Source organism: Rhinolophus sinicus, linkage group LG07 (genome assembly GCF_036562045.2).
Source record: "Rhinolophus sinicus isolate RSC01 linkage group LG07, ASM3656204v1, whole genome shotgun sequence".
Taxonomy (NCBI): domain Eukaryota; kingdom Metazoa; phylum Chordata; class Mammalia; order Chiroptera; family Rhinolophidae; genus Rhinolophus; species Rhinolophus sinicus.
The window spans coordinates 90,600,596-90,621,283 of NC_133757.1; the positions used below are offsets into that span (position 1 = coordinate 90,600,596).

Here is a 20,688-nt window from a genome sequence, read left to right on the forward strand (position 1 = left end):
CACCCAGATTAGTGTTTGATTGTATAACTAAGGACGATAGCCTGGTCAACTGGCATATAAAATTGACCATCATACCTTTTAACATCTTATATACTTTATAATTTTTAAATTTATCACGTCCACTGTCTGTCTCCCCCACTCAGATATAAGTTCCATGAAGGCTGGAGGTCTTTGTTTGCCGATATATTCCACAGTAAACATTCAATAGATATTTGTTGAGTTAAATCACTTGTTGAATTAAATAGCATCGCATTCTCAGGAAGTCACTTCTGACTACCTGCTGTCTCTACAACAGAGGCCCACATCCCCTAAGTGCTTCTCTTCTTCTCATTTACCTCTTTAGTTGGCTAAATCTCCACTTCAGTCAGACCCATCTAACCTCCTTACAGGAGCTTAAGTAGAGCACCAGAAATAACTAAATATCTTATGATTTTATTTATTTAATTTATCTCTTTGCTCACATCAGTCTCTTATTTACGTCCATTCCTTCAGCTCTTTTCCCCCTACTCTACTTTGACCAGCAGGGGAAAAACAAAAGAAAGGATTGTTATGATTACATTTACATATATATATATATATATATATATATATATATATATATATATATATAAAGAAGCTTTACACAAAAGGCCAAAAGGAGGTATTGAGTTCTGTGACATCTTTACCTACAGAAACAAGTCTTTTAATTTAGCATCATGCATCCATCATTTTACCAGCATCTATTAAGCACCAAATACATCAGACGTTGTATTGAATATTGAGAGGAAAGTCAAGGACTCAGCCTTCAAATTGCTTATAGGCTAGGGCAGAAATGATGAAGTCATGTCCTGGGGGCTGAATCTAGTCTTTATTCATTATTAGCTCAACTCTCATATTGTTGGTCTGTATGGTGGTTGATATTTAAATCAGTAGTCAATATTGGAAAATCAGAAGATTTCACATAAAAATCAGAATGTTTGGCTTCCCCTGAACCATCAGAGGATCTAGTAACATGGCCTATAGTTCTACATGGCACAAGCAGCTGAGATCTGAGGAGCAGCTGCTCCCTCTTACTAGGCATGAGCTTTCTCTCTTGGTTCACCATCTTCCCCACCCAATGTCCAGGTCAGGTGGCAGTTGCTATTTATCATCTTACGCTTGGCCTGAGTAGTCATGTAGGTTACCTTCCAGGCCTCCTGTAGGCATTTGGTTTTTTGGATTCCTGGTATAGTGGGTTGTATTTATAATACACCAATAAAACACTTTTTAACTATAAAAATAATTCTGCTTCTAGGATATAATTTGATGTTCATAATAAATCGAAGAGGCATGTAGGCCAAGTAATATTAGTTCCATTTTTCTCACGAGGTAATGAAAAATTGGGCTGATTAATTTACCAGTCTGGGGTATAGAGGTGGTTTTAGAGTTCAAATTCCCTGATGAGCCATCCTAAGTCTAGCGAGTACCGCAGAGGGATCTCCCCCCAGCCCCAATTTTCCCCACTATAAGATTTCAGACTGGAGAAGTCAAAGATTGGGGCAGGAAGAAAAGTGAACACAAAGTTAAATTTGAAATTGTACTATTACTTCAGATTGAATTGTGGCTTTTTAGGAGCATAATTGGCTAAAGGACTTCTTATTATCTAAGAGGATAGGCCTTTTCCGTACTTCATCTTAGGGCAGGAAAAGATAACACCAATGAATACATGCTTACAAGGACAGAAATTGCATTTTCTATGCAATCAACATGTGTCATATTTGTTTAACTTAGCAGTTACCCACAGAGAGATGCACGCGTACACACTTACATTCACACACACACCCATTTTTTTCCTTTTACCTGCATAGGATCATACCATACGAGTACACAGTATTTTGTAACTTCCTTTTTCCTTTAACAGTATGTCATCTTTTTATGACATTAGTCTATAATAGTTTTAACCAATTTTAATGGTTCCATAATAGTCCACTACATAGTGGTATGATAATAATATTTGGCCAGCCACCTATTGGTCAATTTAAGTTTCCAATTTATTGTTATATAAATATACTGTACTAAATATTCCAGTAGCTGACTCATTATGTGCATCTATGATTAGTTCTTTAGGATAAATTCCTGGGAGTAGAAATGCTGTGTCACAAGACACATTTATTTCTTTCAACTTTTGATGCATGTGTAATGTCTCCTTAATCAATACTCTTCCTTCTAAAATCTCCCAACTCCCAACTTGGTCTGTCCACTCCAGCCAGATAAATCTCACTAAAATAATGTTTGCATATTTTACACCCTTTTTAAAAAGGCTTGGTGTCTTCTAGCTGTTTAATATATTTCAAACCATTCTCGTCTAGGCTTTGGGAGTCTCCTGGGAAAACACCTTGCCTTACCTCATCTACTACTTTTCAACTCTAGTTAGACTAGACCTATAATTTTTGACAGGTCCACCATTTATATGAGAAACCTTCTCCCTTTTCTTCTCCATTAATCTAAATCCCATATGCCTCCCAAAGCCCAGATCAAATTATGTCTCTTCCAGAAAGTATTTCTGGGATAATTCCATCCACAAATTATCTTTTCACTCATGTATTATATTCCCCTGTAATTTTAGGTATGTATGTATCTCATTTACTTGGGGGTGGGCAAGCTGGTCCCAAGTAGATTATTTTTTTTTTAATTTTTTTTTTTTTTAAAGATTTTATTGGGGAAGGGGCACAGGAATTTATTGGGGAACAGTGTGTATTTTTCACAGTGTGTATTTTTCCAGGATTTTTTCCAAGTTGTTGTCCTTTCAATCTTAGTTGTGGAGGGTGCCGTTCAACTTCAAGTTGTTGTCAAGTTGTTGTCCTTTCAGTCTTAGTTGTGGAGGGCGCAGCTCAGCTCCAGGTCCAGTTGCTGTTGCTAGTTGCAGGGGGCGCAGCCCACCATCACTTGCGGGAAATCGAACTGGCAACCTTGTGGTTGAGAGCCCACTGGCCCATGTGGGAATTGAACCGGCAGACTTTGGAATTAGGAGCACAGAGCTCCAACCGCCTGAGCCACCGGGCCAGCCCCCAAGTAGATTATTTTTTGAATCTATCTCCAAAGCCAACGTAGTGCTAGGTGCTGATTGAAAAGAATTGTAAAAGTGTAGAACGCATTACGGGAGAAAGTTCGGAAATAGTCCCTACGTGCCTTTAGAATTGGTCATCCTTCCATATGAAATTGGGTGAATGGACTTGATGAGTTTTCAAAGTGGCTTCAGCCATACTTTTCTAATAACATGATTATAACTAGTTATTGGTGAAATAGAAATAATTTTCAGTTGATCGTTTGAAAGACCCCTCCACTTACTTGCAAAAATTATTTGGTATGGAATTCAGTATAAGAGAAATATCTCTCAAAGAAAATTTAATCACCACAATCATCAAAGTAGTTGGTGGTGGCTGCATGACATGGATTTTAAAACCACATTAGTGAGATTCCATAGTATAAAGATATTTTTATTCATAGCTTATGTTATAAAACAGAACCAATGAATATTAAAATTATCCCAGAGACTGAACATTACAAAACAAAACAAAAAACCCACAAAGAAACAAACCTTTAATTCATTTAAAAATGCATAAATTATTTTTCTTCCACCCCCCCAAAGTATGGTACTTCACTGTTCCAAAAATATTACACATTCAAATAAACTGTAATTATGAACATATATAGCTTCCCACAGTTAGAACTTTAAAAATGGACTGTGCTAAATAAAATGTATGTTGCTGCAATATTTAAATGTGCTTTAAAGTAAATCATTATAAGCAGGCATACAATTACAATGGTTTTAGGACGCTTTAACCAGGAACTAAAACACAAAAGAATTAAATTTCAGCAGCTTTTGACCACCACACCTCAGTTCTTCACTATCTTCCTCACCCCCCTGAGTTTTCAAGACAAACTCTTTTCTTAGGCAAGATAACTGGCATGAAAAATTATGGAGAGAAAAAATACAGACTGAAATAAAAGATACGAAAAAACAGAAAGAAAGAATCTAGAAATATTTAGGATTTCTGGTATTGCAAATCCACTTTTAAAGAACTAATTTTTACTGGAGGAGTAGACTTGGAATCTTGCTGCCTCCCTAAGGGTTAGAGTGAAAAACGAGATTTCCAAAAGAGTGGGTGGGGTTTGGTGAGAGGGGAGGGAAAAATGGTTTGTGGTACTAAGCTGCAATAGAGTATCTATCTGGCAGGGTCCAGATAGATGCATCAGCCAAACTCCTGATGTTCAAAACCTTCCCTGCAATTAGTATCAGTTAAAATCCTGGAGGTATTGGCAACTGACAGCTGAACTCTCCTGCCTGGGTCCCCCACAGCTACAGCAAATTGGCAGTGAGGCTTCCTTAGCAGCCGCTAATGGGCTGAAGGTATCGTACAACATGATTCCACTTATGTAGAACAAACAAATACAAACCGATGCATTTCTATATGTGCCACCTATGTGTAGAAAACTGTTTGAAAAGACAAAACCGTTAATATGTGTTTTCTCTGGAGAGGGGTTAGGGGTGGGTCAATGGATCTGTTCACTTTATGGTTTGAATCTTGACTGTAAGAATGCAATCATGGGGGCAACAGGTTAGCTCAGTTGGTTAGATCAGGGTCCTCTTAACAACAAAGTTGCCAGTTTGATCCCCACATGAGCCACTGTGATCTGCGTGCGCCTTCCACAACTAGATTGAAACAACTATTTGACTTGGAGCTGATGGGCCCTGGAAAAACACACTTAAATAAATAAAAGTTAAAAAAAGAAAAATAATATAATCATGTATTATTTGCCCAATTTTAAAACTTAAAATTAAGAAAGCAACACATAGGGATGCCAACCTATGCAGAGAGAGATGTGGAGACTATGCAGGAGAGTTTACATCTTGTAGCAAAGTAGCTCGCCACAGAAAGTTGGTTGCATTACCAGTTTCTTCAGGGGACAATAACTTTATGAGTGATTCTGTCTTTGTATGGAGTGTTCTTGTTCTGGCTCATCTACACCTTCCTGTTGGACATTTCACTCAGATATCTTGCTATTACTGCAAACTCTGCGGACCTAAAACCATACACATCGTGTCACTTTCTTCTTTTTATCTATTCTAGCTCCACATTGTCAGGTTTAAAACCGCAGGATATTTGACTACTTCGTCTTCCTTGCCCCCCTATTAAATTAGTCATCAAGTCATGCTTATCCCATCTCTGCCATTTGACTTTCCCTTTTTCATTTATATTACACTATAGTTGACCCTTTCATGACATGGGTTTGAACTGAGCGGGTCCACTTACCCGCGGATTTTTTTTCTTTTCTTTTTTTTTTTTTTTTTTTGGATTTTTTTCCCTTTTTTTTTTCCTCCCCAATAAACATATATTTATTGTACTGTAAATATATTTTCCTTCTTTCTGATTTTCTAAATAACATTTTCTTTTCTCTAGGTAAGGTCAACAGCAGGCTATTAATAGTTAAGTTTCTGGGGAGTCAAATGTTATACACAAATTTTTGACAGCACGGGAGGTTGGTGCCCCTACCTCATGCATTATTCAAGGATCAACTGTACTTCAAGTTTTATTATCTTACACACAAATTCTTATAATAGCATCCCAACTAATCTCCCTGCTTCCAGTCTCTCCCATCTGTCATTAATTTTGCACGTAAATCCCAGATTAAAAATCTTAAGAGTCGAGTTTGTTTACTACCTGACCAAACATACACACACACACAGACAAATATGCTCCTCCAATACTTGTCTACTTACTTCATATAAAGCCTAAAATCCATTTAAGGATCCCTAGGGTCTGACCTTAACACTAACACCTCGTCTTTATTTCTTATTACCAGACTCTTGGAATCATTTATCTAAATCCTCTTTAACTGTCCACTGAACATACTCTCTTTCCCCACGATGCACCTTACTCTTTGTTAAGTGCTCGAGTAAGTATTTATTTTATTTGTGAGGACTTTGTTGTCTGGCATTTTTGTCTAATTAATTTGATTTAATGCATTGGATCTATTTCTTGTGTCTGAAGTTAACTACAAGTTTCTTAAAGGCAGAATCTTTGCCTTAAGCTTTTTATTATTTCTTCCCCTCCACCATTCCCCACCTATTACATACAGTGTATTCATCAAAGAAGTCATTCAATAAATGTTGGCTGATTGAATGACTAACATCAAAGAAAGTTTCTCTGTGCCTTCCTTATTTTGGGGGAGCACTGATTTTATACTTCTAAATGTATTAAAAAAAATACAATGTAGTATATAGCTGTTAAAATGCACCTTGAATCAATCTGAGTTAGAATGTATGTTCCTAAAGGTAAATGTTTTAGTTAATGTATACAATGAATCCTGCTAGTTTGTTCATTTAACAGTATTTGTTGTGGGTATACTATGTGCCAGTACTTTACTAGGCCCTGGGGATATGGCAGTGACCAAACAGACTAAAACCTCCGCCTTCATGGAATTTACATTCCAATAGAGAAGACAGACAATAAATGAGCAAAACACATAGTTTGTCAAATTTTGATAAGTGCTTTGGGGAAAGATAAAACCAGAAAAGGAGTTTAGGGTTGATGGTGTAGGGGGTAGTTGCACCTTAAAATAAGGTGATCAGTATTTTCCATATCTGGCATAGAAAAAAGTTGATATAATACCCAAGTATAATACAATTAAGACTGGCTTAAATCAGTTTGCCTCAGAAAATATGACTAGGAATATTTTTCTCATGATTTAATTTTAGCTGGCTTTTAACAAAGACTTCAAAATGGCAGCTTAGGTTCATTTTTAGTTCAATGAAGAATAGTTCTCATACAAATGCAGCCTGGATTCAATTCTATTTCTTGGGTTGGATTATTACCAAGATCTTAACAAGGAAAATGAAGAAATATGCATGCCTCAGGAATTGACTAACCACTTATACCTGCATTAAGCATACTTCTCTGCATCCAGAAGCTGACTAGTACCAGATTAAGAACCAGAAAGGATTTCTTGGCAAAAGATCCTCAGTTGCAAAAATAATTCCAAGACTTGGGCTGAGCTCAAAATTTAGGATTTATGTGGACATTCAAGACTTATCTTTTCACATTACCATGTGAACAATTTGAACAAATAATACAAACTCCCAGAGGTTTAGTTTCAAAAGGTCTAGAGTTTAAGAAGAATATTTTTCATCTCCTCTCTCAGCATTGTCCTTTATTATAGTAATCATTCTTTTCACAGTGTTAACCACTAATACTTATATTAATGAAGAAAACACATTTTAACATTACCTTTGTCACCAAAAATGTTGCCATGAAGTAATATGCAAGGCGTTGGAATACATTCTAGGAGGAAGGAGAATAGGGTATAGGGTATAAAGATATTATTTGGATACAATAATACTAGTAGGAAGTTACTCCAGTATATTGAAACATTATATGAGAGTGTAATCCACTAATCATTCTGTTAACTAATATTAGATAATTTCTAAGTTTGATTAGGGATGAAGAAAGGACAATGAAGACCTACAGATTAGGTAAAGGTTAGAAGTGGTATCACACCTCTATATTGACACCAGAAGGAAAAAAGGGAACTGAACAGGGAAAGTAAGAATGCCAAAAATCAAAAAAATTCACAATTTTGCTTAGAGGTCATGCTATGAATAGCTGAGATGGACAAAGCAAAGCTGTGGGTAGAAGTTTGTGTGTGTGTGTGTGTATAACTTGAGCTGAATGACATCAAGCTAATAATTCATCAATAATTTTTACTTGCTTTTTCTTCCCCCAGCACTGCTGACAGTGTAGAAAGATGTTTAGTCCTAGGTAATTCTATAATGAGCTATTACATCACCAGACTATATAAATAGACACCATATAACTATATACAAGTAAAAATAGATGAAGTAAATTGCCTTTTCTTAAAAAAGCACAGAGAAACTGCTTACCTGATATACATGAGTGTGAAGTCTATTTTTGGATTCTTCCTGTACCAATTCCAACAGATTTCCAATTAAACTTTGCAATTTTCTTTCATTTCTCTAGGAACCTCCAATATAGGATAATGGGCAGGTGTGCTGTGCTAGAAGTAAGCTGGGTACCTTAAATACAAAATACAAGGAGTAAGCATTTGTATAGTAAACTGAACTCGTAGAAATTAAGGACTTCTTCAATGAAAGATTTTCTATTGATCTGGAGTGAAGACTCACGTTACCCCATTTAACACCACAATGCTTGTAACAAATGCCTGAATGTACTGACAAATCCATTTGCTCAATAGCAAAATCTCACAAGAACACTTTGAAATGCTTCATAATATGTTATGTACACTAAGCTGCTTCCAAATCAAAAGAATAAAAGTGAAAAACCCTAAATGAAAACTAGAAAATCAAGGAATGCATTTTAGACTAACTTTAAAAAATTTTTTTTCATTGGGGAATATTGGGGAACAGTGTGTTTTTCCAGGACCCATCAGCTATAAGTCAAGTCATTGTTTTCACTCTAGTTGTGGAGGGTGCAGCTCACTGGCCCAGGTAGGAATCGAATCAGCGACCTTGGTGTTATGAGCACTGCGCTCTAACCACTGAGCCAACTGGCCGCCCTAGACTAACTCTTTAGGATAGAATATAAGACTTTTTAGAAGGCCTCCATCTTCTTTTATACCCTATTTTTGAATGAGTGATGCTTTTCATACTTGCTATCTTTACGCTGAAAGGAATTATAAAACAGGCTGTTACAGTTTTACATTCTTTGGTGAAGTTAAATCTCCTTTTTAGGAGCAATGCTCAGTTCCCAGATTCTGGCCATGTGATGTGTTTGTGCCTGTCATGTCATGTTATGTCACGCAGTTTTACTGCAACACCTGATTTCAACTCAATCTAAGTAATTTTTTGCCACCAGCTACTGTCATGGACATGTTGCTCTGTGTCGTTCCATCTTCTTTACAAAGACCTTCTGGTTTCTTACAATAGCTCTAGGTTACGATTACTAATATGGCTAAGGGATTGTTCTAGTTCAACAGTGTAACGAGTGGATGGACTTTTGTAAGATCTTTCTCCTCAGTTGGCAGTGAAAAAAGCTCATCTAAAGGATAATCAGGTGGGTGGAGTGAATACCCTGAGCAGGAAGAGGGCAAACGCCTCTAAATGTCCAATCAGTTTTTATGCCAAGGGAAATGGAAACCAGAAGTCTTTGGTGGCCTTGGGCCTCTTAATCCTTTGTGTCCTTTACTTGAAAAAATGGTGAAATTGACATACAAAGATTTATGAAAACATTTTTCCCCACGGATGGATTTGTGTTCATCCTGTAAAGCATTTTTGTTTCCTTTTCTTGTGAATGGTTAAACAGGGTTAAGTGTTGAGGTTGCATCTGGCCAAGGACCAGTTCTGAGAAGTTACTTGGCTCAAACAAAGATGAAAATGGAAATTCTGGCTTCTCAGGCCAGAATTGCTATGGATCTCAGGCAGGTCTGCTTATGTTGGAAAGCCAAAGGTTCCGTCACCGTCTTTTCAAAAAACCAACAAAGGCTCAGTGTAGATTAATTAACATTTCCAACTTGCTTCAAGCATCTTAGATGAGATGCTGTGTTGTGGGCTCAGCTCTTTCTGTTCTCTGAAGGGAATGGGGTCCAGGGTAGAGACTTGGATTAGGAACTGCCTTCAAATCTACCTGGTGGTCAACATACTAGACACTAGTTTGTTGGCTGATATTTAACTCTTAGCAAGGTTGAGCTATATGTGGGTAAAAGGTGCTCTTTCTCAGACTAGCCTACAAATTTAGGGATGGGTGTGAAAAAGAAAAGGTTTAGGTAGACATTTAGCATGCTAAATGGCCTAGGTCCCTTAAGCAGCAGAGAATTGTGACAGATAAAACTAATCCAAGGAGGATGTGAAAGGCGCTATGGTTTAGAGTTGTGTGCCTACTTGTAAGACTGAAACGTTTTCATTTTTTAGTATTTACTTGTACATATAATACTATTTTGGGTGGGAAGATACAAAAGCAATAGATTTTTTTTTTTCCTGAAAGAGCTCCTGAAATGGTTGCTTAAACAGCCTTACTCGTTCAGCTTGCATACAGAAGAAGGAAGTCAGGCCAAAGGTTTGATCAAACCTAAGTTAGTGTGTATCTCTCGGGTCTAGCATTTAACCTCAATGCTTAGCTAAGTCAGGTATAATTGATGGTCATGGAAATATGTAGAAATAATAATAGCGACAAACATTTATTGTTTCCATTTTATATTTAGTGCTATATGCTTTGCATAGATTATTTCATCTAATGCTTACAATGATTTTATAAAGTAGGCAATTTTATTATGGATTTGATCAAAACCATCACTAGCACTAGAGGAATAACTCATCATGTGTGTCCTACTCATGGTGGATTAATAATGCCACCAGATTATTAGAGAGGTTAGCTCATGCTAAGGCATACTAAGGTATTGCCTTTTCCTGGAACTCTTCACTAGGCTATGAAGATACTTCTTCTGGTCCTCCCACCATACTGGCTGCTGCTTGTCTCTGTTTCCTTTGCTGAATCCTCCTCATCTTACTGTTTTAATGTTGGAGTGCCCTAGGGTTCACTTCTTAGTTCTCTTCTTTTCTCTAGTTACATTATCTAGTCGATCTCAATCAGTCCCATAACTTTAAATATCATCTATATACTGACAACCTCCACATTTCAGTCCACCTCAGATACATATACATATGTATATATATGTATCTATGTATACACACACACACACACAGGAGGTCTGAAAATTAAGTTCGTGAACTTGTTGCAACAATGTTGCTAACCTTTTTTTTTATATCAGAGGGATTATTCATCGTGAATTTGTATCAACTGGACAAATAGTTAACCAAGTTTACTATTTGAAAGTGCTGAAAAGGCTGCATGAAAAAGTTAGGCGACTTGAACTTTTCCCCCACAATTCATGACTCTTGAGTCAACAATGCACCAGCTCACAAGGCAAGGTCTGCGAGGGGGTTTTTAGCCAGTAAACAAATAACTGTATTGGAACACCCTCCCTGCTCACCTTATCTGGCCTCCAATGACTTCTTTCTTTACCAGTATTTCTTTACAAAGGAAATACTGAAAGGAAGACATTTTGATGACATTCAGGACATCAAGGGTAATGCGATGACAGCTCTGATGGCCATTCCAGAAAAAGAGTTCCAAAATTGCTTCGAAGGGTGGACTAGGCGCTGGCATCAGTCCATAGCTTCCCAAGGGGAGTACTTCAAATGAGACTGCAGTGATATTCAGCAATGAGGTATGTAGCACTTTTTCTAGGATGAGTTTGTGAACTTAATTGTCCCACCTGGTATATATATTTGTCTACACCTATCTTCACATAGATGTTTAGCAGTCACCTCAAACTTACCATGTTTAAATCAGTTTACAAATACTCCCCTCCCCCCACCAAATCTGTTTCTTCTCTGTCTTCTTAATCTCAGTAAATGTCAATTCCACTTTCCCAAGAGCCTAGACGAAAAGCCCTTGGGATCATTTCTGACTTCTCTTTCTCTTATACTCATATCTATTCTATTAGAAATTCCTGGGTGCTTCATCTTTTAAATAGAATCAAAATGTGACAATGTGACCATTTCTCCCCATCACTGACTTTAGTCCAGGCCATCCTTATTTTTCATCCCAGCTAGGCTAATCTCCTTGCTTGCTCTCTTGCTTCCCTACATATATTGCTCATATAGCAACCAGTAATTAAAAAAGCAAAACAAAAACAAAAACAAATAACGTATGAACCTTTTAAAACATACACATATATACACACATAAATGATAATTACCCCCAAGGTATCCATTACTCAGCCTCAAAAATTAACATCTTGCCCATCTTCTTTCTTCTGTTCTTTACCCTTCCTCTTTTTTTGGTGGAGTATTTTAAAACAAATTGCAGCAAAGTTGTTCTTTTAATGATCAGCTCAAGCTGCGCACCACTTTCCAGTAAGATCCAAATCCTTTACCATGGCCTATAAGGCCTGTGTGATTGATCACTATGACCCTCCATCCCCACTTCACACCATCTCCTTCCATTGTCTCCTGTCCTCACTCTGCTTGAGTGACACCAGAGGTTCTCCAACCTTAGTGGCCACCAACATTATCTGGAGGGCTTGTTACACACAGCATAGGCTGCCTGGCCCACTCTCAGGAGTTTCTGATTCAGGGGAGCTGAAGTGGGCTTCCAGAATTCGCATTCCTAACAAGTTCCCAGATGCTCCTGCTGTCCAGCGGGCATATTTGTAGGTACCACCTGCTACACTGTTCTCCTTCCCGTTCCTTAACAAGCCAGGCAAGATTTTGCACAGGAGTCTCTGCACTGCTCTTCCCTCTGCCCTGAGTACTCTTTGCATTACTCAAAATTCATTTTATCCCATCTCTGTTTAAATAATATCTTTTGAGAGGCCTTCCTTGATCACTCCTAAAATAGCATCTCACCTCCTCACACTGAGTTCCTTTCTCGTGTCTCTTATCGATCTAGGTGGAGAGCTTCACACTCGCAGACCTGGTTGTGCTCTCCATCGTGTCTGCGGTACCCAAATCTTGCCGAGCAGGCGTTCACTTCACTCGAATGGAAGGAGTGAAGGAAGGAGGCCCAGCTCCTTGCTTGGGACACTAGACAGGCAAATTCCTTTCTGCCTGCCTCCGTGTCAGCATTTGCAAAGGAATTGGTTGGTTCTACTTACCTTTCCCATCTCCCTGGGCTCAAATCAAGAGAACAACGTGAACGTGCCTGGCAAGCACAGCGATAAGTGAATACCAAACGCTATTACGCTGTGCTTTCGGGCGCCTTTTTCCTGGACCGACAACACCCCCTCTAATTTCCTCGCTCCCCCGCCCCGGCGACCCACAGACTCCACTGCAGGCGGCGGTCTCGCCCGTCCCGCCCCGCGGGCCCGCGTCTGGGCCCCCCCGCCCCGCCCGCCCCGCCGCCGCCGCCGCAGCCTCGGCAACGGCAGCAAGAGGAAGGGGAGGCGCCGAGGGAGGGGTCCTCGGCCGCCGCGGGAGGCCGCATCGCCGTCCCGTCACAGCGTCGGCGCCGGCGGGGCCAAACCCGGAAGTGGCCGAGCCCGCGCGCCCGCCCGTCCCGCCGTCGCCGCTGCCCCGCACTCGGGCGAACGCGGGAGCCGCGCAGTCAGACAGAGCGCGCCCGGCCCGGCGGGCCATGGCTGCGGGGGCCGCTGCCGCAGGTGGTGGCGCGCGGTGAGGCGAGCGGCGCCCCCTCTGGGGCGGATGGAACGCGGCTCGGCGGGCGGGCAGTGCCGGCGTCCGCGGCTGGAATGGTGCTGGCGGCGGCGGTCGGTGCTCGCGTTCTGAAGCCCGAGAGGAGCCACAATGGAGACGCCGCCGCTGCCTCCCGGGTGAGTGAGCGGCCGGGCTGAGCCTCTGCGTTATCGATGAGCGCGCCGCTGCGGTGCGTGTCGCCGGCCGCGGGCGCTGCTCGGCGACGGTCGCCCGGTGCCTGGCGGCGTTGGACGCCCGGAGCCGCCGGGGAGCGGGCGCTGGGGGAGGTGAGAGGTGGGAGCTGCGGGGCGTGACGAGGCGCGGTTCCCGCAGTCCCGAGGAGGACGCGGCGGAAACTCAGCCTGGCCAGGCGGGGGACTTAAGGCTCTGCCCAGGATTTCCAGGGAAGGGTCTTTCCGATCCCAGGCGAATAGAAGAGTCGGGACGGGGTGGTGCTTGGGGACTCTGCTGGTCCTGTGAATCCCTCCCTGCGAGGCATGGGCTGCTCGTGCCCATCTCACCTACCCTTTTCTAAGGGATGGAAATACGATGCACGGGTTTCCGTTGAAAAAAGGCAACTGAAAAGTACCAGACGCTCGGCATCTAAATGAATGGATCTTAGGTTGCTTGCATCTCCGAATTTCTAGCAAAATTAATATCCGAGGAGCTTTTACATCACACTAAATGAGCCGCGGCTGTTCAGGGCATGTGACCTCTTTTACCTGGCACTGCAGAAAATTCTATCCAGAAATCAGAGCATCTTCTGTTTCCTTGGTACCCTGGGCAAATTAGTAGTGTAGCGCGACCTGCCAGGCACAGGTGTCTTTTTCCTGGGTACCCAGATACGTTCAAGATCACCTGCAACAAAATGACTTTTTAGAAATAATAACAGCTGAACAATTATGTGGGAGATATTGAAGATATTAAATTATTCAGTACAAGACTTAAAAAAAAACCATTTTGATAAAAGTGGTCTATAAATCCCCAGGAGTTCTGAAATTTTCAATTTTGATATGCTTTCCTTAGTTTAACCTTATGAAGGAAGAAGAGCCCTTTGAATCTGACTTTTCAAAACGCAGACCAACCTCACTCTGAAGAATGGTGTACCTTTTCCTAAGAGCTTATTCATGGAGCCTTACCATTTTTCACTTAGATTTGGCCAGCTTCCCTTCATGGCAGTTGCACCGCACTAGCCTTTTGTGGTTATTTGGCAGAATTCCAGCCAAAATATGGATATTAGGCTTGGGCTGAATAATGTTTTTGATGTCGAGTCCTTTTAGGAGAGCTAATAGGATTCTGGAACTGCAATTTCGAAAAGTGCCTTGTGGAATTGTTAGCTTGAGTGGAACAGGTCATGGGGATCTAAGGAGTAGATGATAAGACTCTTGAATTGACCCTCCTGGGCTGATAGAAACAGGGGCTTAGTTGCTTCATGATCGCTGGGGCTTTGAGGGCTTTGTGATCTGGTCTTGTTCTTCGGCAGGTTCAGGAAGGCTCCTGACTCCTAGGAAACACGATGGTGGATTGTTTGCCTCAGCAGCGTGAGCACAGCACCAGCACATGAGTTCTGTCCAGGCTCAGAGGCACTTAAGGCAGGAAATGCTACCTGTACATAGACAACACACAGTATATAGAATATACCATGAAGGTATGTTATCTGTAGCAAACCTGCCCCCTTTATATCAGTCCTCTGCAATCCGTTTTCACTTTTTGGAGCAAAGGAAAGAACAAGATCTTGGAATGCAGGTGAAAAAAAGGGTGTGGAAAAGCAGGCTCTGGAGAGAGGGAGTAGAGACATAGACAGTGATTTAAATAGAAATAATTAAAGACGAAATAGACCTATGCATGCAAATATTGATAAATTGAATCTAAAACAGATCAACTAATCATAATTTTGGTGTCTGGCATCATTTTGGTGTTTGGTATTGAGACTCAATCAGTAGTGCTGGAACAATGACAGGCTGAGAGGTAATGGAAAGCCTGGAATGCTAGCCGTGATGAGAGAATTGTTAAAACTTCTTTTAATCATGGCTCACTACAGTTGGTGAGATTTGATAATCAATACAAATAGGTTTTATTTTCATTTGGCCTATCTAGGAATAACTCTTTGTCCAAAGCTCATTAGAGTGTTACTTACCTTTCTGTAGATCAGGAATAGTCTTCCTTCCCACTCCTTGGCCTGTTGGCTTCCACTCCCATTAACTTGTTTTTTCCTTCCGCACTGAATCATGGGTGCGGGATTTGAGAAATGCTGGCAGTGTCTTTGGAAAAGAGCTTCAGTGGGCCTCACTGGGCTAGAGCTGGGCTAGGATGGAGGCCAGTGGAAGTTATTGGGAGGGCTCAGCTTTTCTTAATGAAGGTTAGATTTTTTAGCCTAAGCTTTAAGTCAAAGAAAGATGTTTGATGTGAACTTAAAGTGCCTTGGATGATGTGGTTGGAGGCAGGGACTCATATCCTCTTTGTGTGAGTGTCTGTTTATTAATTCATTAATTCTGCAAATATTTCAGTGTCTGTCTCTGCCTGGCACTGTGTGGTACTTTTGCTCATGCTTCTCTTTTAACAGTCAGTTTTACATTGTTCTGAAATCCCTTGCTCCGTTTCAGCCTGTTAGCACATTGTCTTGGAGGGATGGAGGTGACTATGCCTAGGCTCCCTGGTTTCTTCAGGATGGTCTTGTTGAAATTAGGTTTTTGATTTCTTCTCCTTTTTTCACTCGGTGCCTCCAAGTTCTCCTCATCCTTTTTGATTCTTATATCAGTTGTCACTGGCTTCATATTTCTGCTTATTGTTTTTTGCATCCTTGAGTATATGTGGCACTTAGAGTCTGTTGTGTTTTGGGGACATGTGCCTTTGATCCAATTTGCACAAAGGTGTGCAACTGAAAATTAGATGTACATTAATTAGTAAAGGAGTTTCAGGCCTTGAACTGATATGTACAAAAGGAAATGTAAACTGATACGCCCTGACCTCAGGAATTTTTTTTAGATTCTAGCTTTGAGAATTTAAACAAAGATTTATGGCATTATTAAGGTGAGGGAAGAGTAGTAGGAGGTGTAGGACAGAGTGCATCCTTTTACCTCCACTTGCTGGACAGTTTTCTTGGCCTTGGTTTTCCAAATGGCTCCTCTTTCACAAGTTGACTTTCTATAGTCCTTGCTTTTTTTGCTTTCCTTCTCAAAGCTAAGCAAACATATGTTGGATGCAACCACAGCTTTTTTCAGTCGATTCCACATCACTGGATACTCTGAACATCGGAGGTGTTCAAGCATAGGCTGGCAAACATCTTGTTGAGCATGTTCTAAGGCATTTATTTAAGCAGTAGGAGATTGCTTGGGTTAGAGCAGAGGTTCTCAGACTTTTGCATTTTACCGACTTGTAATATTAAAAAAAAAAAGAAGTCCAACATAGAATTGCTAAGTTTTTTATTTTGCCAAGTAATTATCAATAAGATAATAATTATCAACTATCATCTTTTTGTAAAAGAATGGACATTTTAGTGCCCGTTCCCAAATTCAAAGAATAACATAATCTCAGGTTAATGGTAGCTCTTAATTGGAATAAATTTAGTTTTATGAAAACTTACTACATTGCCCTCATTTTGTCATAGACCAGTTAAAAATTCATTGAAACCTGACATTTGGGAACTATGGACCCTATGACCTTTTAATGTTCTTTCTAATTCTAAGATTCAATTACTGTCAATTTGGAATCTTGCCCCAGGTTACCCCAATGTTAATTTGTCTCTGGTAGCCCATTGGACTGTACTCTTGTTTTTGTTTGACAAGTCTTAGTGTAAATTGGGCATCTCTCAGATCATAGGTGAATCTCTTCGTGATAAAAACCTTTAAAATATTTAGGATCCGTAACGACCCACAAGGTAATGTTAGAAGACATATGGATCAATGTGTATTGAAGGAAGTGTAGTCTATAAGGAAGATTTTGGGGTGCATTTGGGAACTTGAGAAGTGGATTCTGGAATAGGTAGTTTATGTAGTCATCTTAAAAATTTCTGATGCTGGCTGGGAAATCACTCCTCCTCCTCCTACCAAATACCTGCAAACCTCTTGTTTCTAATTTACATTATCGAATGCACTTAGTAGGCATTCAATAAATATTAGTAAGTGGGTTTTCATGAAGGTGACTGTGAATTTACTCCTCTGTGGCTGTGATGGAATTGCCCCAGGAGTGTTTATGAAAACAGTTCAACTTCTTAAGATCAGGTAGAAGGTTCTTTCAAGGTGATACAGAGAGTGGAAATTGCCTTTTAGATGCTCTTCTATAGAATTCTACCAAATCCCAAAGGTATTTACTGTTCATAATAAGGGAGTTCAGGCTTTTTGTTCCTGTTTATTGGGTGCCTTCTGTGACCAGGCTTTGGGGATAGCTCAGAAGACAAGGTCCTTTTCCTCATGGTTGAAACTGATAGTAAATAAACATATAACACAATTACTGTCACGGATGGGTGAAGATACTTGTGTTATACGCTTTTCTTTCTTACATTTCAGACTCTGCATTTGCTAAAGTATTTTTCGGACCAGTTCTTTTCACTGATTCTGCCTTGAAAAAACAAGGCCTTGCTTTCCATGGCACTACTTTTTCTTAGTTTCTTCCTCTGGTTTTTAGCTTCCTAAATGTGATTTAATTTTTTGTATTATTTTATTACTTTATTTCATTTAATCTTGTCAACAACCTACCTTATGGTGTAGGTCTCTGATAATCATCTTTTTTTCAGAGGTTAAATTACTTTCCCAAGCTCAACATGTAGAGGAGAAACTGGGACTCTGATCTCTTTCTGTTGATCACTTTTTTGGTCTTACGTGTGTGGCTTCTCTTCTATTACTGTTCCTTGGCAGTAGCGTTCCACACAGATGAAGGCCGTGGCCAATTCTTTTCAATCAACTATTAATTACTAAGTGGTGGCTCCATTTGTATCTCAAGGGTGGGTTCTAGATCTGTGCTTCAGTCTTGAATTTTGAGCTTCTTGACGAACATCTAGCTCGTACCTCAGATTCTGTGAGTCTAAAACTCAGCTCATAATCTTTGTTCTTGAATTGACTTCCCTTTACAACATCTATAGTTATTCAGTGGAATCATCATCCTTCTGGTCCTGGATACCCAAGGCCTTGGAATGGTCTTTGATTTCTCTTTCATCACCCTCTGCGTCTTACCAGCTCCCAGGAACTGTTGAGCCTTGGTTTCAGGTGTCCATTCTGACTGCTAGTATTTTGATGAACAGATTTCATCACCTGATACCTGGATTTTTTTCTCCTATTGAGCTCTGTTTTCTCTCCTCATCTTTCAGTCCACCTACTATTTTGCACCACTCCCCTCCCCTCAGCCCAAAATCTTACAGTCACACCAAATGACTTAAGGAAACCAGATATCTCAGCCAAGTGATCACAGCCCTGTTTCATTGTGGCCATGTCTTATATGTTGAAAATCTGCCTTATCCCAAGCCAGGAGTTTCCAGTCTTTTCCTATCCTGCCCCTACTTGAAACAACTTGGAATTCCTCCAAGATTGAGAAGCCTGTCTCCTTCACAAAGCCTTCCCTGTTGACGCCAACTCATTCCAGCTCGCTTTGCATGCTAATAGTATTTATAATCGATAGCCCGTAATCTTGCACCTGTGTCCTGACTTGTGCCCTTCCCCGGTGGTTTCAGATGTGCCTCCCCGGTACAGTGGGAACTGGAGAAGGCTCCTGTGCTCCGCCTTCTTTATGCCCCTCACCCCTGCTTAGTATAGGGCATGCAGTGGGCATATAGGCAGTGCTTACCTCCTGGATTTATCAACAGTGGTGGCTGGCTGGAATATCGCCGATAGTTTTCATTGACTGTTGCAATGAAAGATGAGGAAGGTCAATAAAATCCATAAAAATATATCTCCATTCAGTTTAGCTCCTAACATCAACATTTTTCTTAACTCTGTTTACATTCTTATAGTGTTTAGTGCTTGTACAGCTTCCTGAGGCAAGTAGCTGAGGTGCTGTTATCTTTGACTTTCATGTTCCATTTCATAGTAGACCTATTTGTGGAATAACAAAACCTTATTTTATAAGTAAACAGTCTGAAGCCCAGAGAGGCTAGGTGACTAATCCAAGGTCACTTGGTTGGTATTGGGCACAGGCAGGAGTACAGTGCAGGCCGTGCAGCTGATTCTGGTCCTCTGCTAATGCCTTTTCATCCAAGTGTTGGAAAATGTAGCCCAGTCACCTGAATTGCCGTCATGTTGCTGCCTTCTTGTACCAGCCAAGTGATGGCGGTACTAGGAAAAGTGGCAAAAGAAAGGTGAGAAATATGAGTGATAAAAAACATGAAAATGTTTGAAATGGATCATCACCCTTCTTCTTCCTCTTTTAGAGCCTGACAGTACCCTACTGTGATAGTGCTTTGTTAATTGTTTGTAACATATTCCTTAAAATAAGGGTGATCTTGCATAAGACAGGCTTTTATCATGGTCCCTTTCCTGGTAATAGTCACTGTCGGGGACAAAAAGTGCCTGATTGTGCTCTGTTTGTCATGTAGGTGGGAGGGAGAGCTGAGTTGAACTGAAGCAGAGCTTTTTACAGCTCTATTGTTCTACTATCAGAGAGCAATTATACTCCAGCTTCCATCAACCTCTCCACTTCAGACATCCAACCACCTCCTCCTGCCACAGCTTCCCCACACACTTAACCAGAAGCCACACAGCCAAGTTCTAGGAGGGAGGATGAAGAGGGTGGTTTGTAATCCCTCCCTCTGTCCTCCAGTAGGTTCAGTGCTCTATTAACTGCTACTCCATTTTAGTAAAATTGGGCATTTTCAGCTTTTCTAGATGTTTCCTTTCCAGCTCTGAGAAATGGGAAACATAACTTGTAGCAATACCTGTGCTATACCGATGTATTCAGTGGCATTATTATGAGGTTGAATGTAAGGTGTCCTATGACTGGATAGGAGGTTTTTTATCTCCCAAGATGCTTCGTATTCATTTCTAAAGCTCGACATACTGAAGGTATAATTCAAGTTTTTACATGTCTGTAGGGCAGATGATCACATTTTTTAAAGCTATATTTATTTGGCAATACGACTGTATCTTTGTAGGTGGCAGTTAGTCTCCTGGCTCTGGACCTCATAAAAGCTTAAATTCTAAACACTTGAAGAAAATTGGCAGAGCATGTCTCTTTGCCTTTAGCTAATTGCAAAAACTGAAACCACAACTATACCACAAACCAAGACGTGTTTCCAATGGAGGGAGCCCTCGACTTTTACAACCTCTAAGTAATATGGTGGTTATCTGGGTGAGATGCAGGATGTGAGAGTATTTTGTTGGGAAACTGTAGAGTGATATGACAAATATTAGTTAAAATATTAGTTGTGGTTGACTCTGTACTTCTGATATCCTGGACTTGGGTATGGAAGCAATGTTAGTTCGATAACCAGCCTCTGAGTGTAAGTTTAGCTGGGAAGACAGCAGAGCAAACAAAAGAGATATTATAAAGTAATGGAGAAACTTCAGAGCCAT

At 40.4% G+C, this 20,688-nt stretch overlaps 1 protein-coding gene and 1 long non-coding RNA gene across 7 annotated transcripts in view; one reads left to right on the forward strand and one right to left on the reverse strand.

Moving 5' to 3' along the window:
- Window positions 1-655: 655 nt before the first annotated feature.
- LOC109454214 (uncharacterized) lies at window positions 656-12,848 on the reverse strand. Of its 2 annotated transcripts, none has more exons than XR_012498123.1 (5): window positions 12,652-12,848; window positions 10,984-11,197; window positions 7,901-8,053; window positions 7,248-7,301; window positions 656-4,711 (listed from the first exon to the last, which is right to left on the reverse strand). It is a non-coding gene; the product is annotated as an uncharacterized LOC109454214 (long non-coding RNA). The 2 variants fall into 2 exon arrangements; XR_012498124.1 differs by lacking the exon at window positions 656-4,711 and adding an exon at window positions 4,718-5,043.
- Window positions 12,849-12,949: 101 nt separating this feature from the next.
- KLHL2 (kelch like family member 2) overlaps window positions 12,950-20,688 on the forward strand; it is a 95,895-nt gene continuing 88,156 nt past the window's right edge. Inside the window, exons 1-2 of one of the 5 annotated variants that reach the window (XM_074338283.1) lie at window positions 13,033-13,326; window positions 14,673-14,837. Coding sequence is in view for 2 of the 5 variants with exons in the window: in XM_019744634.2 (XP_019600193.1) it covers window positions 13,301-13,326 (26 nt within the window). In the remaining 3 variants the exon portion in view is untranslated. Of the gene's footprint in view, window positions 13,327-14,672; window positions 14,838-20,688 lie in introns of all 5 variants that reach the window. The other 4 variants (XM_019744635.2, XM_019744634.2, XM_074338284.1 and 1 more) reach the window with 4 other exon arrangements.